The following is a 14,888-nucleotide window of genomic DNA, read 5'->3' on the forward strand; positions in this document are numbered from 1 at the left end:
CTAACTTCAGGCCTAAGTAAATTTTTTTTTTTTTTTTGCAATGTCTTTCAAAAATTTGCATGTATATATAATAGATAACTAATAAAAATGACAGAATTGTACTAGAAATGTAAAATAAAATGCTCTTGCCTTGTTTGTTTCTTTGCTTGAAGGTATTCTGTTGAGTAAACTTTCTACAAGATGGAGTTTTGTAAAGCCAGAACCCTCATTGGGAATAGGGAGAGGGCCATTTCTACCAATTTCACCCAGGGCTGTACAAGCAGCAATTGCCAGGAGAGGAGAAGTGCTGTCCAAAAATGAACCTGTAAACACATACAGAACAACATAAAGAGAATAGTCTATATTGTCCTCTTTGTGACCAAAATGAAAGAAGTGTATTTAAAAGCTGGTTTCAATTTGGCATCTTTTTAAAAGATGCCAAATGTCTGATAATGGATTTAAATATATGTGTATGTGCTCATCTTTTTTAAAAAATCATATATCATCAGGGTATAGAGTATAATGAATTTTAAAAAGTTTCATTATTCCAAACATCAAAATCATCCCTATGGATATCTCAGTATGAAAAAATTATGAAAAGTGGCCCTGTATGCTAATAGTGGAATATTATTGATAGTTCTAACTCTAAAAATACAGAATAATCTTTGGATAGAAAGACATTTTAATTTAAATAAAAATTTGGTCACTGCAAGGCACATTTCTGGGAAAATAGTATATCTTTTTAAAAGTGTCAAGTCCTCCCCCCAAAAAAGGAGAAAGGAAAATATCATTTAAAAAGCCTTAACTTTAACAATAAGAATGTAGTCAAATAAGCATAAAAAATGTCAATTACCTATTGTTTCAGTTGTACTCTGAATGAGCTGTTCTTGCTCTGGCAAAAATGCAGTATTAGTCTCTGTGTCTTGTAGCTCTGCCACTTTGGTTTTCTTTTTAGCCAAATAACGTCCCACTGTGAATCCCAACGCAAGCAAGGATCCATGCTGTATTTCTGGGCTCTAAAGTTGACAAGAGAACAACATATTATTGCCATATTTTCTCCATTTAATTTCATTTAAATTTTGCAAGTACACATTATAATAACTCTTCAGAATAAGAATAAATGGACTAAGGAATAAAAATTCTCCATTTTTAATTTCACTGGCTTTTCACAGGTCCAAAGCCTGTTGCATTTGGATGCAACAAAATAAATAAACAAATAAATATGAAATAAAAAGCTCCAAAATATCTTGGTTAATTCTTGGATCATTTTAATAAGAGGCTTCTGAATCTGTTACAGATTTAGTGGTGACCCTTGGTAATGTTCTACACAATGATATGAGCAGGAATAGTATTGTCAGAATTAAATTAAGGTAAACAGAGTCACAAAGTTTGAAGCATGACCAATTTATTAGCAAAAATGTAAATTTACCAAGAAATAGGATCTCAACCTCCTCATCAAGAGCTAAGACTCTGAGATGGGATTTACAGATCATTTTTATTAGACAAAAGGAGGAGGATTATGTAAAAATTATTGTTACAAATTAAGTGGAGATCAGGTATGTAAGGCTAGCAACCATCCATCTTGTTGCTGACTACTGTATAGCTAAAAGGCTAGTTATTGGTACATGCATAATAAATCAGACTTTCTGAAAGGATTACTAATGAGTAGAGATAACAGATTTCCTTGACATAAGAAAAGATCCTGATTTCACAGAAAAACTGAACTTTTAAACTTAAAGACAATGAGTTATTTATAGAAGAACTGAATTTGTCAACCTAACTCATAGAGAACACATCAGAATTAAATCAATTATGAAATAGAAACATTTTTTACCCCAAGGTCAAACTGGCAGGTATATAACAAGTACCTACAGGAAACTGAAGTCAAGTCAAACATATCAGTGCCTTCAACATAAAATTCAAGGCAAAACAATGAGAACTATATAAAAGGGGAGACTACAGATACATGGAAAAAAGCCCCAAATGTTCACTGTCCTCTCTATTTGTTTAGCTACCCAAGAATAACTATTTTAATATGCTAAGTTATCTTGTAGGGTCAACAAAATTTTATTTTGAAAGATTAACATGCTATTCTATTCTATTCTAATTCCTCTATTGCCAATAATTTATTCATTCTATACATGTAGCACCTATATAAAAACTATAAAAAGACAATCTAATTTTTTAGAAAAAAGTAAGATAAATGACAAGTATCAAATTTTAAATGATTTTAAGAAAAAATGCACAATAATTTTTGTAAAGCAACAACTAGATCTACCTATAAGGAGCAATTCTTAACAATTTTAGTAAGATTGTTAAGGGAGAGGGAGAGGATTCTGGGATGGTGGCAGGGTAGGTTGGTAAATTTCAAGCTCTCCAGATTCCCTCCACAAATATAACAAATTTGCATCTCAGGGAGAACATAGACTGGTGAAAAATCAAGATTTGGCCAGAATAGAGGTCTTCCGGGTACAACTCAACAAAATCTAAAGAAAGACCCCAGGTCAGGATTAACCATGTGAAGTGCAAAAACCTTCCGGCTAGCTTCCCAGGGGCCAAGGAAATGAGCTAATAACTAGGTAAAGCAAGAGACTCAACAAGAACCACAAAGACTTTCACCTCCTGGACTGTTTCCTGGGTCCAAAAAGACTTGAGTGAACCTGGCTGATTAGGAAAGCCAGGCCCAGCTGTGCTGCTCAGATATGACCCCGGGCAAGAAGGAATCAACACCCATTGAGCACAGAAGCAGTGGGGCAGGGATGCTGCAGACTGTGGACACTAGCAGGAACGGAGAACTCTTGGTCTGGGGTTCCTAGTCAGAGTGGAGAGCTAAAAGGAAACTTGAGGCATCATCCCCCCACTCCATGGCAAAGAAGAAAGAATCCCACCACAGATACTTAGAATAGGAACAGGGAAGAACCAGGGTTTATCTTCAGAGAAGGACACTGAAGTGAAAAAAGCTTCTACCCCAAAGAGTAATATGAAATGGCTCCCCGCCCAAGGAGAATTTATAAAACAACTTAAAATAGAATTTAAGAATCAAATGAGAGATACTGAGGAAAAACTAAAATAAATAATTAAATAAAGCCCCTCCAAGAAAAACAAGTAGATTATGGGGGGAAAATAATAAACCAGAAAAGGAAATATAAAGTCTCAAAGAGAAAAATAATTCTGCAAAAATTAGAATTAGACAAAGGGAAGTCAGTGAAGCTATGAAAGACCAAGAAATAACAAAATAAATTATAAAGAATGAGAAAGCAGAACAGAATGTGAAACATGAGAAAAATGACAGAAACAGATCAAGATAAATTATAAGAATAAATGGACTGCCTGAAAAGTTGTGACCAGAAAGAAAATCTTGACACAATAATGTAGGAAATAATCCAAAAAAAAGTGTCCTGGAGTGATAGAAGATGAAGGGAAAGTAGAAATAGAAAAAAAAAATCCTATCATCATCCCAATGAGATCCTTTGTGGAAAACACACAAAAATATTATTGCCAAATTTTGAAATTCCCCAAATCAAGTACTAGATTTTGAAAGAAACAGGAAAAAAAAATTCAATGGGGCAGCTAGGTGGCACAGTAGATAGAGCACGAACCCTGAAGTCAGAAGGATCTAAGTTCAAATTTGACCTTAGACACTTAACACTTCCTAGCTGTGTGACCCTGGGCAAGTCACTTACCCCCAAATGCCTCAGGAAAAAAAAATTCAAATATGCCAGAGCAACAATTAGAATTGTATTGGACTTATCAATACCCACAATAAAAGACCCCAGCTCTTGGAATCATATCTACTGACAATCTTTAAAAAATACTAGGCATGTGGCCAAAAATATATCCAGCAATATTAGCTATAATATTGAATAAGAAAAAAAATGGACATTTAACGAACTTGCAGATTTTCAGGAATTTCCATCAACCAAACCTGAACTTAACAGAAAATTTAACATCAATATTAAAGATCAATTTTAAGGAATTCAACATGGACAAATTATTTAAACATGGACAAATTGTTTTGCTTTTCTTTTTACATGAAAAATATATACTGTATGTTTTAAGAGTCACATTAATAATAGGGTAGCTCAAAAGAAAGACTGGCAGAATTAGAAGTATAGATACAGTGGTATTAGAGAGGGAAAGAGGGATCATAGTTCTGAAAACCAACACATCAAGAATGTGTTCAATAGGCAACACTACACATATACCATGTAAGTATAACACCTTCCAAAATCTATAAAGAAATAAGGGGAGATGGATGGGGAAGCAAAGGATGAAGAAAGAAGACAAGAGAAGGATCCATGAGTGGAGGGAGTTTAAGTAATAGCAAGGCAAGTTATGGAGCAGAATTAAAGCAAAGAGACAGCAGGGAGAGTAAAGACATATATGTGTATGTGATGTGTGTTGTATGTATATCTACATGTGCATATATAAATATATCTTATTTGGGGGTGGTGGGGAGATGAAAAGGGAAAAAAGAACAAAGTAAACAAAGTGTCCAACAGAGAACAAAAGAACAAATTTAAAAGGAAGTAAAGAAAAAATAGACATTAATGAATATAATTTCTTCTACTTATATGCTTTCTTGATCTGGTAATTTGTTGTTATATATTTTGAATCCTCCCTGATATTCTGCTGGGCACATGACAATGTTTTCTTGTTTTATTTTGTTTTGTATTCCTTTCTGCTTTTTTTTTTTTTTCAAAAAAAATAAATTTTTAAAAAATAAAGTAATTTGGACTCATTAAAAAAAAATTTTTTTTTTTTGTAAAGTGACATCTATTGGGAGTAATTCTTAACAATTCTAGTAGAATTGCATTGGGCTATGAAAAACAAGAGGGAGAATCAAGATGCTGGAGTAGCCCATCAAGCTCCTCATCAAACTCTACCAAACAGACTTAGAAAAATCACCAGATTGAATCCTGACAGGGAAATCATGAAAAAGTCAGTGAATCATTTTTCCAGCTTAGTTTGGCATAGGGAGAAAGACAGAAAGAAGTCTGTAGATCCTAGGGAAAGGTCCCACATGAAGCACTCCTGTGGATGGGGAGAGGTTAAGCTATCTCACAGCAAAGACAGCTACTCAAGGAAACAGAGTGAAGAGAAAAAATTGTAAGAATCACTGAATATCACAATCAAAAAAAAAAAAAATAGACTTTGGACACAATACTTAAAGAAAAATTTCCGGAACATTAGTCAATATCCAAAATGCTATAAGCAATTAGAAAGATTTCAGGTGCCAAGGAAACTACAGTGAAGATCATATAGGACTTATCAACCATCCTTATAAAAGAGCAGAGATCTCAGATTAAAAAATTAAGGCAAAAATTATATATAAAAGAATAACTTGCTTAGCAAAACTGTTTATAATTCTACAGAGGAAAAAAAATGAACCTCTAATAAACTAGAGGACTTCCAAGCATTCCTGAGAAAAAAGACCAGAATATTGCAGAAATTCTAAAGTTTAAAAGCCAGAATTAAGAGAATCATAATAAAGAACAAATAATGAAATGAAGTATAATAGAAATGAACAGGAAGTGGGCCAATATAACTGGATTATAAAATATATAGAAGAGATTAAATTGTAAGAAGACTGTTTTCGGTCGAGGTAAAATGGGACCCAGTTATTAAGAATTATGAATTTTAAACAAAGGATTTTAGATTTGATGCTGGGGGTAATAATAAACTACTGGATTTCACTGACAAGGGGAATGTCCTGTTAAAATCTGTACTTCAGGAAAATTATCTTGTCAGCTATGAAAACATTCAACTACATTATAAGATTATCTGAAGATTTCTTTATCATTTCAATTTAAAAATGTCTTTGGGTACATTTTACAGAAGATGGTACAGAGGAGAGAATGAATCTGAAGTCAGACCAACTGAACTCAAAATCCTGGTTCTATCAGTTCTGACTTTGGGCAACTTTAGGGAGAAGGCTATATATCTTCTGAGGCCCATTCCAGCTTTATGCATTCTATGAATGTACATTTTATATAAATGCACATACATACATTTTTATATATGTATGTGGGCAAACATACACCACACATATACACACACATACACACACACACACATACCCTTGTTGTTTGAATCCTTTAAAATATGAAAAATGTACATTCAGTATATAACATGGATTTTTCAAAATTTACTTGGTAAGTGGTATGATCAGAAATATACAATGCCATATATTAAAAGAGAAAGAGAAGAAAATCGATTATTTACATGATTGTCCTTTGTAGTCTTCATAAGGTGCTGTATAGTTGACTTCAACTCATTTCCTGACATTGTAGATACCACCACTGAATAAAATAATGCCACTAATTCCCGCATCTCTTCCTTATTAGTATTCATAAGACTCTGAAAAGTATAGAAAAAGGGAATAAGATGTAAGCCAGGAATTATTCACTGTAACTCTAAGACTTAAAAAACATTTTTATGAAATACAAGTACCAATTATTTGCTATAGTAATCTTGAAATGTGAAAATAAAAAAATCAAAAATAATAAGATAAATGATACCTGATATAGTATTCTGATGTTTGGTGCTTAAAGGAAAAATACTCATTCAATACTTTCTCCCAAGTGAAAGAATTACAATAACAATACTACAAAATAATAGACTATAATACAACTTAAAGATTGTTAAACAACTTTTATACATCAATTACTAAGGGGTAAGAATTAATTTACTTTTATATCATCAATAAAGTTAAATTACATATTGAGGGGCAGTTAAATGGCACAATGGATAGAGCATTGGTCCTGGAGTCAGGAGGACCTGAGTTTAAATCCAGCCTCAGACACTTAACACTTCCTACTTGTGTGACCCTGGGCAAGTCACTTAACCCCAATTGCCTCACTGCCCTCCCCTCCTCCCAAAATGTCAAATTACATAACAGATAATCTATAAAACAAAACATAAAATATTGAAAAACTAGAAATTTAATTAAAAAGACTAGAACAAAATAAATTTGAAAGCATTTTTCTATTTTAAATTCAAATCATTTCCTAGCATCAAATAATTTTCAATATGTACAGATACTATTTGAACAATGGGCTACTAGGATGCTTTAGGAAGAGCAAAATTGGCCCAGGAGGGAGACAGCAGGTCAAAGCTTCCACATTTTTATCTGTAGTCAGACGGGGCTTATGCAGAGCAAATTCCAACCTACTTGGTTCATGGAAATTAATTTAATATATTTTGGAAAAAAATGAAGAGGAGTTGGTAGATAGTGAAACAAGAAAAAAGTATCAATGAAACATTTTTAAAACAGATGAGAATTTAAGGAAATTCAGGAGGAAATTAGATAATAGGAAATTTAGATAATTAGATAAATTGTATTCCCATTGCACCAAATACATTCTTTAAAAAAAAAAAAAAATTAAAAGTTCAGCATCACATAAAATCCCTTTCTTCTGATTTCTGCATACTGAAATGTTTACATTTGTTCAGAATAAAAAAGAGAACAGACTTAAAATAGAAACAGAAATTTTTTAAAACTTTCAAACATGTTTTTACAGATTTATAATGCATAACTCCATAAAGGCCTCATTACATTATCTATTTCACTCTGACTTATTTTATTTCCCATAGTATTATCACCTCAAACTCTCAACTACATTCCTCCCCTTCTACCTACAAGTCAGCTACATCAGAGTGATGAGAAAGCCAAATCTCATCTCAGACACTTACAAATGTTTTGATTTTGGGCAAGTCTGTTAACTTATCTGGCTCAGTTTCCTTAACTATAACAGTGACGCAGGTTGTGATTCCTTTAAGAAACTGTACTTCTTTTTGATCTGTAATCCCTTTCAGATTCTCAGCTCCTCCTGGGGAAGGTATCTCCCCCTATATAAGTTATCATTCCAGGATGCCAGAGCCTTTGATTCAATTAGAAATCCTGGTCAAAAAGCACCCCTTTGAAGTGTTGCTAATTTCAATAGGAGACCTGGTAGAAAGAGTCTAAGCCCAGGAACTTGGCTGTCCCAGACCCCAACTTGGTCTGACCCCTGCTTGGGCTGTCTCCACAATCCCTCCCTCCCTCCCACCAAGATACCTAATATAATAGCTTCCATCAACTAAAGTCTTTGCAGATGGACCTCGGTAGTTCGCTCAGCTGACAGGACTTTCTGTCTACTGAGAACTGCATTCTCTCAATGCAAAATTCCATTTTCCAATAGATCTGCCACTATAGAAGTCAGTCTCTTGGTAAACTGATTTCTATTTAACAATAAATTTCCATTTTGCAACTAATATTTGGGAATGAGTGAATTCTTTCACTCCTAAAACCTGCGGCCGATTTAAAGGGGATTTTTAACAACTCTCTTATTGCCACTAACCTCTAGACCACCAGGAATCTAGACCACTCAAACCACATCAACAGCACCACATAGTAGGGACTTTTTCCTCCCCCTTCTCTCCCCACCCCCCACTCAAAAACAAATGACTTCACTAAGAAGACTGAACTCAAGAAGGGGGAAGTGAAAAAAAATGAAAAACTATCAATTAATCCTTTTTTTTTTTTTTTTAAAGCAAGCATAAGGAATTCAGAAAGGACACAAACAAGCAGGATGGTGTTGAAACTACTATGTTAAATTTGAAATATATAAGAAAACCCAAAATGTATATAGGTGCCTTTTCCTGTTCTCATATAGGAAAAATGTTCAAAAGTATTTATACTTAATACTGCTTTTTATTCAGGAAGCCATTCTCCATTCAACTCTTTTCAATTTGGCTTCCATATTTACCACTATATTAAAAGTGCTTCCTTAAGAGCCAAATTCTCAGAACAAATGTTTCTAAAATGCTCTGTGATAATTAATTAATTAATGCCATTAAACATCCCCTTCTGTTCTATACTTTTCCCCTGCTGTCCCTCCACAAAGCTTCAAATATAACAATCTCTTAGTTAACCAGTCAATTAATAAGGACAAGGGATGCTGGAGATGTAAAGACAAAATAAATCCTTGCTATTAAGCAACTTACGACTACTGAAATAGATAAGATGTATGAGATAAAAGAGACAATTTATTGAGGAGAAGACATTTGGAAGTTTCATTTAGAAGATGGCACAAGAGCTGGATTTGAAAAAAAAAATGAGATTTTGAGAAACAAAATCGAAGTAGGGATACATTCTGGCATGGGAGACACTGGCAAGAAGGTCAGTCTCCCTTTACCACATATATAGCAACAGAAACAATATAAAACAAGCTTAGAAATGTAGGTTTTGGCCAAGTGGAGAAAAGTTTTCTAAGTCAAGTGGACAAGTTTATACCATAAAAGCAACAGGAGCTGATAGAATTTTGTTTTGGTTTGTTTTTAAAGTAACTTATGTGGGAGAGTGCCTGGAGTGGGAAAAGATTTTGAGACAGGAAGATTAATTAGGGAGCATTCACTCAAATAAATATTTATTAAGCACTTATTGTGCAAAGCTGGGCTTATAAGTGCTAAGAGTTGGGCATACAAAAACAAAAGTAGACCCTATCCTTAAGGAGTTTATATTCTAAAGGAGGAGACAACACATGCATACAGACATATACAAAGCACATCAAAAATTAGGTACAAGTAAACTTTGTAGGAGAAAGCATTTATTAGCACCTGGGGAAACTAGCAGAAGCCTCATATAGAAGAATGCTCTTGAAGAAATTCCAGAAGGAAACAGGGATTCTGGTAGACAGAAGTGAAGAAAGAGTGCACTTCACATAGAAAACAGAGTTCTTCTATGAGGAACAGTGAAATAAAGCAACATGACTGCAGTCTAGAATACATGGTTAGAAAGGTAGGACAAAGCCAGGCTTTGTGAAAATTTAAATGACTGAGGAGTTTGTATTTGATCAAAGATAATAAGAAACCACTGGTCTGGAGTATACATAGCAGTTCTGACAGCTGTGTGGAAGTTAGTTTGGAGTGGGAGAGAACTCAAGCAAGAAAGCCTAATGAGACTCTCCTAAGTGTCCAGCTAAGAAGTGGCAAGGGCCTGAACTAGGGTGCTGGTTTTATAAGGGGAAAAGCCAATGCATGCATGTCTGAGATGCTGGAAAGATAGAAGGGACTACAGATGACAGATGAGGTTTACTTCCTGTTTCAATATTTCTTTATGTTCTTCACTGGCTCCTTGTCTCATTGACTCTTTGGCCTCTTAACCCTCTCTTTACTCTAGACGTTCTCTCAGGAATATCTAAACTATTATTTCAAGGTCTGCTATAACCCTAATTCTAGCTTCTTCTGTAGCCCCTTCTAAGCTTGAAACCTATGTATCAAACTGCTTTTCACTGAAGTCTAATGCAGAGGTTTTAAACCAAGTCGCACACAAATCAGCAGAAAGAACCTGAGGGGTACAGGTAGGGGTAATTCCGCCTGGAATTTTAGTGAAGGACATAAAGCCAGATTCAAATATTTTCACACTAGTATGGTGAGTAAAAGATTTTATTTTATCGGTAACCTATCAATCAAAAAAGCAGAATAAATCCAGTAGCTTTCAAAAATGGAAAGGACTCAGAATGGAAAGATCTGGGTTCAAGTCAACTGCTAGGCTGAGCTGCTAAGCAACAAATCATTTAACTTCACTGATCATGACCTCTCATCTGTAAAATGAAGATGTGAAAAGGAATACACTTTATGAACATACTATGTAAATATCAGTAGCCATTATTCTTAGGCCTATAAAAATGTTTCTGAATATAGCCCCCCACAATCCAGAGAATTATACTGACATTCCTCAAAATTGGGATCAGAAAGATCCATGAAAGAACTTAAGGGAATCATCAATCTTATAAAGATCCTTGAATATGTTTCATGGTTAAAAATTACAAGATGATCTAAAAACTTTTTTATGATAGGAGACATAAAGAGTAATCAGAGGGATCTTAATAGGAAGAAAGATTATATGAGCCAAGTTTGAAGAACAGTTAAATTTAACTTAAATAAGTTAAACTAGAACTTTCTGCAAAATCATCAAAACCAAACATATGCAATGCATTGAAATTACCTTTATCCAGTCTGTTTTGTCTACAAATTTGGTTGCCAATTTTTCTGGATAGACAGAAACAGCTTCCAAAAGACAATACATGACAGGCAATCCTAAACAGAAATTCAACAACATATTAAAAACCATGAGCACCAACAAATACACATTTTATAATGTAATCCCTAATTCTCTCAAAATTCTTTCAAGTTGAACATTATAAAGAATGTCATTCTAAAGACAAATGAGTGACTTATTACATCTCAATTATGTCAAAGCTAATGTAACTTAGGAGGCAAGCTAAGAGACACAATACAGAACAGCTAGACTTGGAGTTACGAGCAGAGTTCAAATCCAGACTCACATACTTTTCTGGCTCTATGACCCTGGGCAAATCACATCATCTCTGTTAACCTAAGTTTTCTGATCTGTAAAATTGAGGATCACAATAGCACCAACCTCCCTAGGTTAAGAGAATCAAATGAGATGATATTTGTAAATTGCTTATGAGTGCCTGCCACACAGTAGACACTATTTAAATACATAGTTGTCATCATCACTATTGTCATCAACATCAACATTAAAATAAATGTCAAAGAAACTAAGGGAAACAAGGTTATTTTGGGGTCTGTGAACTTGTGTTTTAAATACTATGTTAAGTGTATTTCAAGATAAGTGGTTTTCTTTGAAATTGCAAATATTCTGTTTTATGAATTTAAAAATATTCTAAGAAGGACTTAGAATTAGAATAAATCCAAAGGGTCCATTACAAAAGAAAGATTAACAATCTTGCATTAAAATTTCAGTCCAGATGTATAAAAAAGTATTTTTTCTTTGTCCATCTAGTATGTCACCATAATCTTCACATTGAATAACTTTGCTAATTACCAAGTAAATTGATTATTCCCTGTTGGAATCTTTACAAACTGCTAACTAATTAGAGTTGATCTGATCTTACAAGAAGATGTTTTGAACCTGAAACAAGGTACTAAGTAGAACTAATTAGTACAATGCTGTACTGTTTTTATCGGAGTTCACAAGTATGCCAGAATTCCCTAAGAAAATCTCTACTCTGAGGTCAACAATTCCTTCTTTTCTTTGGGAAATTTGGTTATACAGTTATTTTTACAAACCTTAAGACTCAAAGATGACTTCCATAATCATGAAGGACAAAGATGACCTTTATGTGGCCATTTGATGTGATATACCACAGAAGATTTTGGATAGACCAATATAAATATGATTCAAAAACTAAGATTATTAACAAAAATTAATTTCAATACATTTGAATATAAACTGAGAACTGTCCTACTTTAATTTCAAAAGTAAAATATGAGAATCTAGACCTAAATTATTTTTGTAAGACATTCATTGTTTTTCATTAGCACTGAAGTTTCTCACCTCCAACACCTGCTAACAGCTGCTGAAGGAGGCCAATATAAATCTGTACCGGGTTATTTTCCCCACCCTTGGAGGAAGATGATGTTATGTGGTTGCCAGACATAAGATTTCGTATGTAACGACCAATTGCTGGGGCATGGTCTTGCATATCCGCCAAGCTCTGTGAAGTGGGAACCACACCTGCACTGTGAGCAAGACACATTCGCAAATACAGGACTATCTGAGAAAAGAAAAGAAAAAGAAGACACTAGATAAGGTATTCAGAAAAGATAGAGGGAAAATAAGGTTTCCAGCTTATTCTTCAATTTTCCTTCATAAGAACTTAAATTTCCTTAAGGAAGCTATGAAAAAATGGCCCTAAAATGCCAATTTAATATTACTTCAAGCCATCAAAATTTATTAAACATAATTAACAAATAAGCAAAGAATTTAAAACTATAGTTAAAATCCAAAACTAACTTTGGAGGTTGATTTAGCTAACATTACTAGTTCTACGAGCCAAAGATATAAAACATATATAGCTAGGCAGAAATCTGAGACAAAGTGTTTAGAAAAATTTTTATGATCGAAAAAGTTTCCTAGACATTTTCAACAGCCACAATGAAGAATATAGGTTACCATAGGCCAAACACAGATCAAATATCAATTAAGAACTTCCTTATGTTGAGAAAAAAAAATGGAATGTATTCTTAAGGAATGTTATCGAAACTTTCCATAAGAACCTTATATTTCTTTAAGAATATTTTATTTATTGATATCATAAGAATTTGGGCAAGATAACCCTTAAAGATCAATTTCCTTTTTATATGTCTATATAATTAAATCCCTCTGAATATAGTAAACTCTTCTTGATCTTCGAAACTTTTCTATGAACACAACTGCTACTTTATACAGATTATGAAATTTAAAAGCATACTGTTAAAAGAAAAAATTATAGTAATCAATGAATATAAATGTACAGATTATTAGCTCCTGGTATTAGTGTTGTAAGGTTCTATTTATTATTTCTTATTTTGAATTGAAAACACACAGCTATATTTCTTTCTGTCTCTGTAAGACTCACTCTTTTCCTTAATTCTGAATCAACCTCCAATCCCTAAACCACAATAAACTTAAACTGGAATAGAAAGGTCACATTATATGAAAAAAAAAAATTAAAGAATAAGAACATTTCACAGGTATGGGTCTGAGAATGCCTAATATAGACACAAAAACATAAAATGCAATGGTGATAATAAAGACAAAACATGATTTTGATTACAGAAAGTTGAAAAGCTCCACATAAATAAGGTGAATAAAGAGAGAGAAATAAAAAAGGTTATTGAGTGGAGAAAACTTTTTAAAGCAAATCACTGATAAAAGTCTGAAATACAACCTATACTGAAAATTGATACAGATATAAAACACCCAAGAGCTGTCTTCTAACAGTAACAGATCAAAGGATAAGAAGTTTCAGAAAAGCCATAAACCATAAATAATTACCATGTGAAAACACTCCAAAATACTCAATCAAGCAGTTAAAACAGTGGATAAAAGTGTCAAATGTGGAGTCAGGAAGACCTAAATTCAAATTTGGCAGTTAATTGCTATGTGATCCCGGACAAGTCACCTGTCTGAAAAAGTCATGATAGCATCTGCCTCCCAGAGTTGTGAAATTTAAATAAAATAATATTTGTAAAACATTTAAGGAATCTTGGAATACAATATCCCAAAAGTTTTAAAAAACAGACTTAGAATCTAAAATAACTTCTCCTGCAAAACTGAATGTAAATGCATAAGGAAAAAAAATGCATCTAAAGAAGCTAAATGGATATTCATCAGTAATGGTTGAATAAAATAACTGAACTAGAAGAACTGATGAATTAGATGATTTCAGAAAATCCTATATAGTATGGAATGATACGGATTTTTTTCCCCTAATATATTAGGCTTTTAGCTTTTTTCCTTGTTACAAGAAAGAGTACATTTAACAAGGAGGAAAGTATTTCTAGAAATAACTACGATGTAAAAACAAAAGCAAACAATGAAACTTTTTTTTAAAATGACTTGCCCATTTCTAAAACTTGCTTCTTAAAAATAAAAGCAGATTGACTTAAAAATTTAATGTGAACAAATATGCATATTTAAGTAGATACATATATACACAAACACACATGAACAACTCAGAAATATCTGTTTAAAATATCTATAAAAATCAACACATAAAATGAAATGAAGGATCTACCTCTCCAAATGTAGCTGGATTAAAAGGAAGAACGGCAGTTCCTGTCATATATTTGGCTGGAGTTTTCATTCGATGCGAGGCCTAAAGAAAAGGACTATGTCAAAAAATTAGAATGTAGGAGAGAAAAATTATTTAAAATGATGCACACATGCAATTTATAGGTCACAAATAAATTCTGTGGCAACATTAAGAATTTGCCCCAACACTTTCTATTCATAAGAATTCTATAAGTATGCATTCAATTTAACGCATACTGAATATTGAGAAGGATTTGTTTTTAATGCCATAATATCTACTCCATAAATTACATCATAGCTA

At 33.2% G+C, this 14,888-nt stretch overlaps 1 protein-coding gene across 3 annotated transcripts in view; it reads right to left on the bottom strand.

Moving 5' to 3' along the window:
- Window positions 1-14,888, bottom strand: part of ECPAS (Ecm29 proteasome adaptor and scaffold) — a 160,539-nt gene that overhangs the window by 40,065 nt on the left and 105,586 nt on the right. For all 3 annotated transcript variants that reach the window (XM_051961107.1, XM_051961090.1, XM_051961097.1), the window contains exons 17-22: window positions 14,571-14,651; window positions 12,347-12,566; window positions 10,970-11,061; window positions 6,205-6,339; window positions 833-995; window positions 130-302 (exon numbers count right to left, since the gene is read on the bottom strand). In XM_051961107.1, the coding sequence (XP_051817067.1) occupies window positions 130-302; window positions 833-995; window positions 6,205-6,339; window positions 10,970-11,061; window positions 12,347-12,566; window positions 14,571-14,651 (864 nt within the window). The remainder of the gene's footprint in view (window positions 1-129; window positions 303-832; window positions 996-6,204; window positions 6,340-10,969; window positions 11,062-12,346; window positions 12,567-14,570; window positions 14,652-14,888) is intronic.

This window comes from Antechinus flavipes, chromosome 1 (assembly GCF_016432865.1).
Source record: "Antechinus flavipes isolate AdamAnt ecotype Samford, QLD, Australia chromosome 1, AdamAnt_v2, whole genome shotgun sequence".
Lineage (NCBI taxonomy): Eukaryota > Metazoa > Chordata > Mammalia > Dasyuromorphia > Dasyuridae > Antechinus > Antechinus flavipes.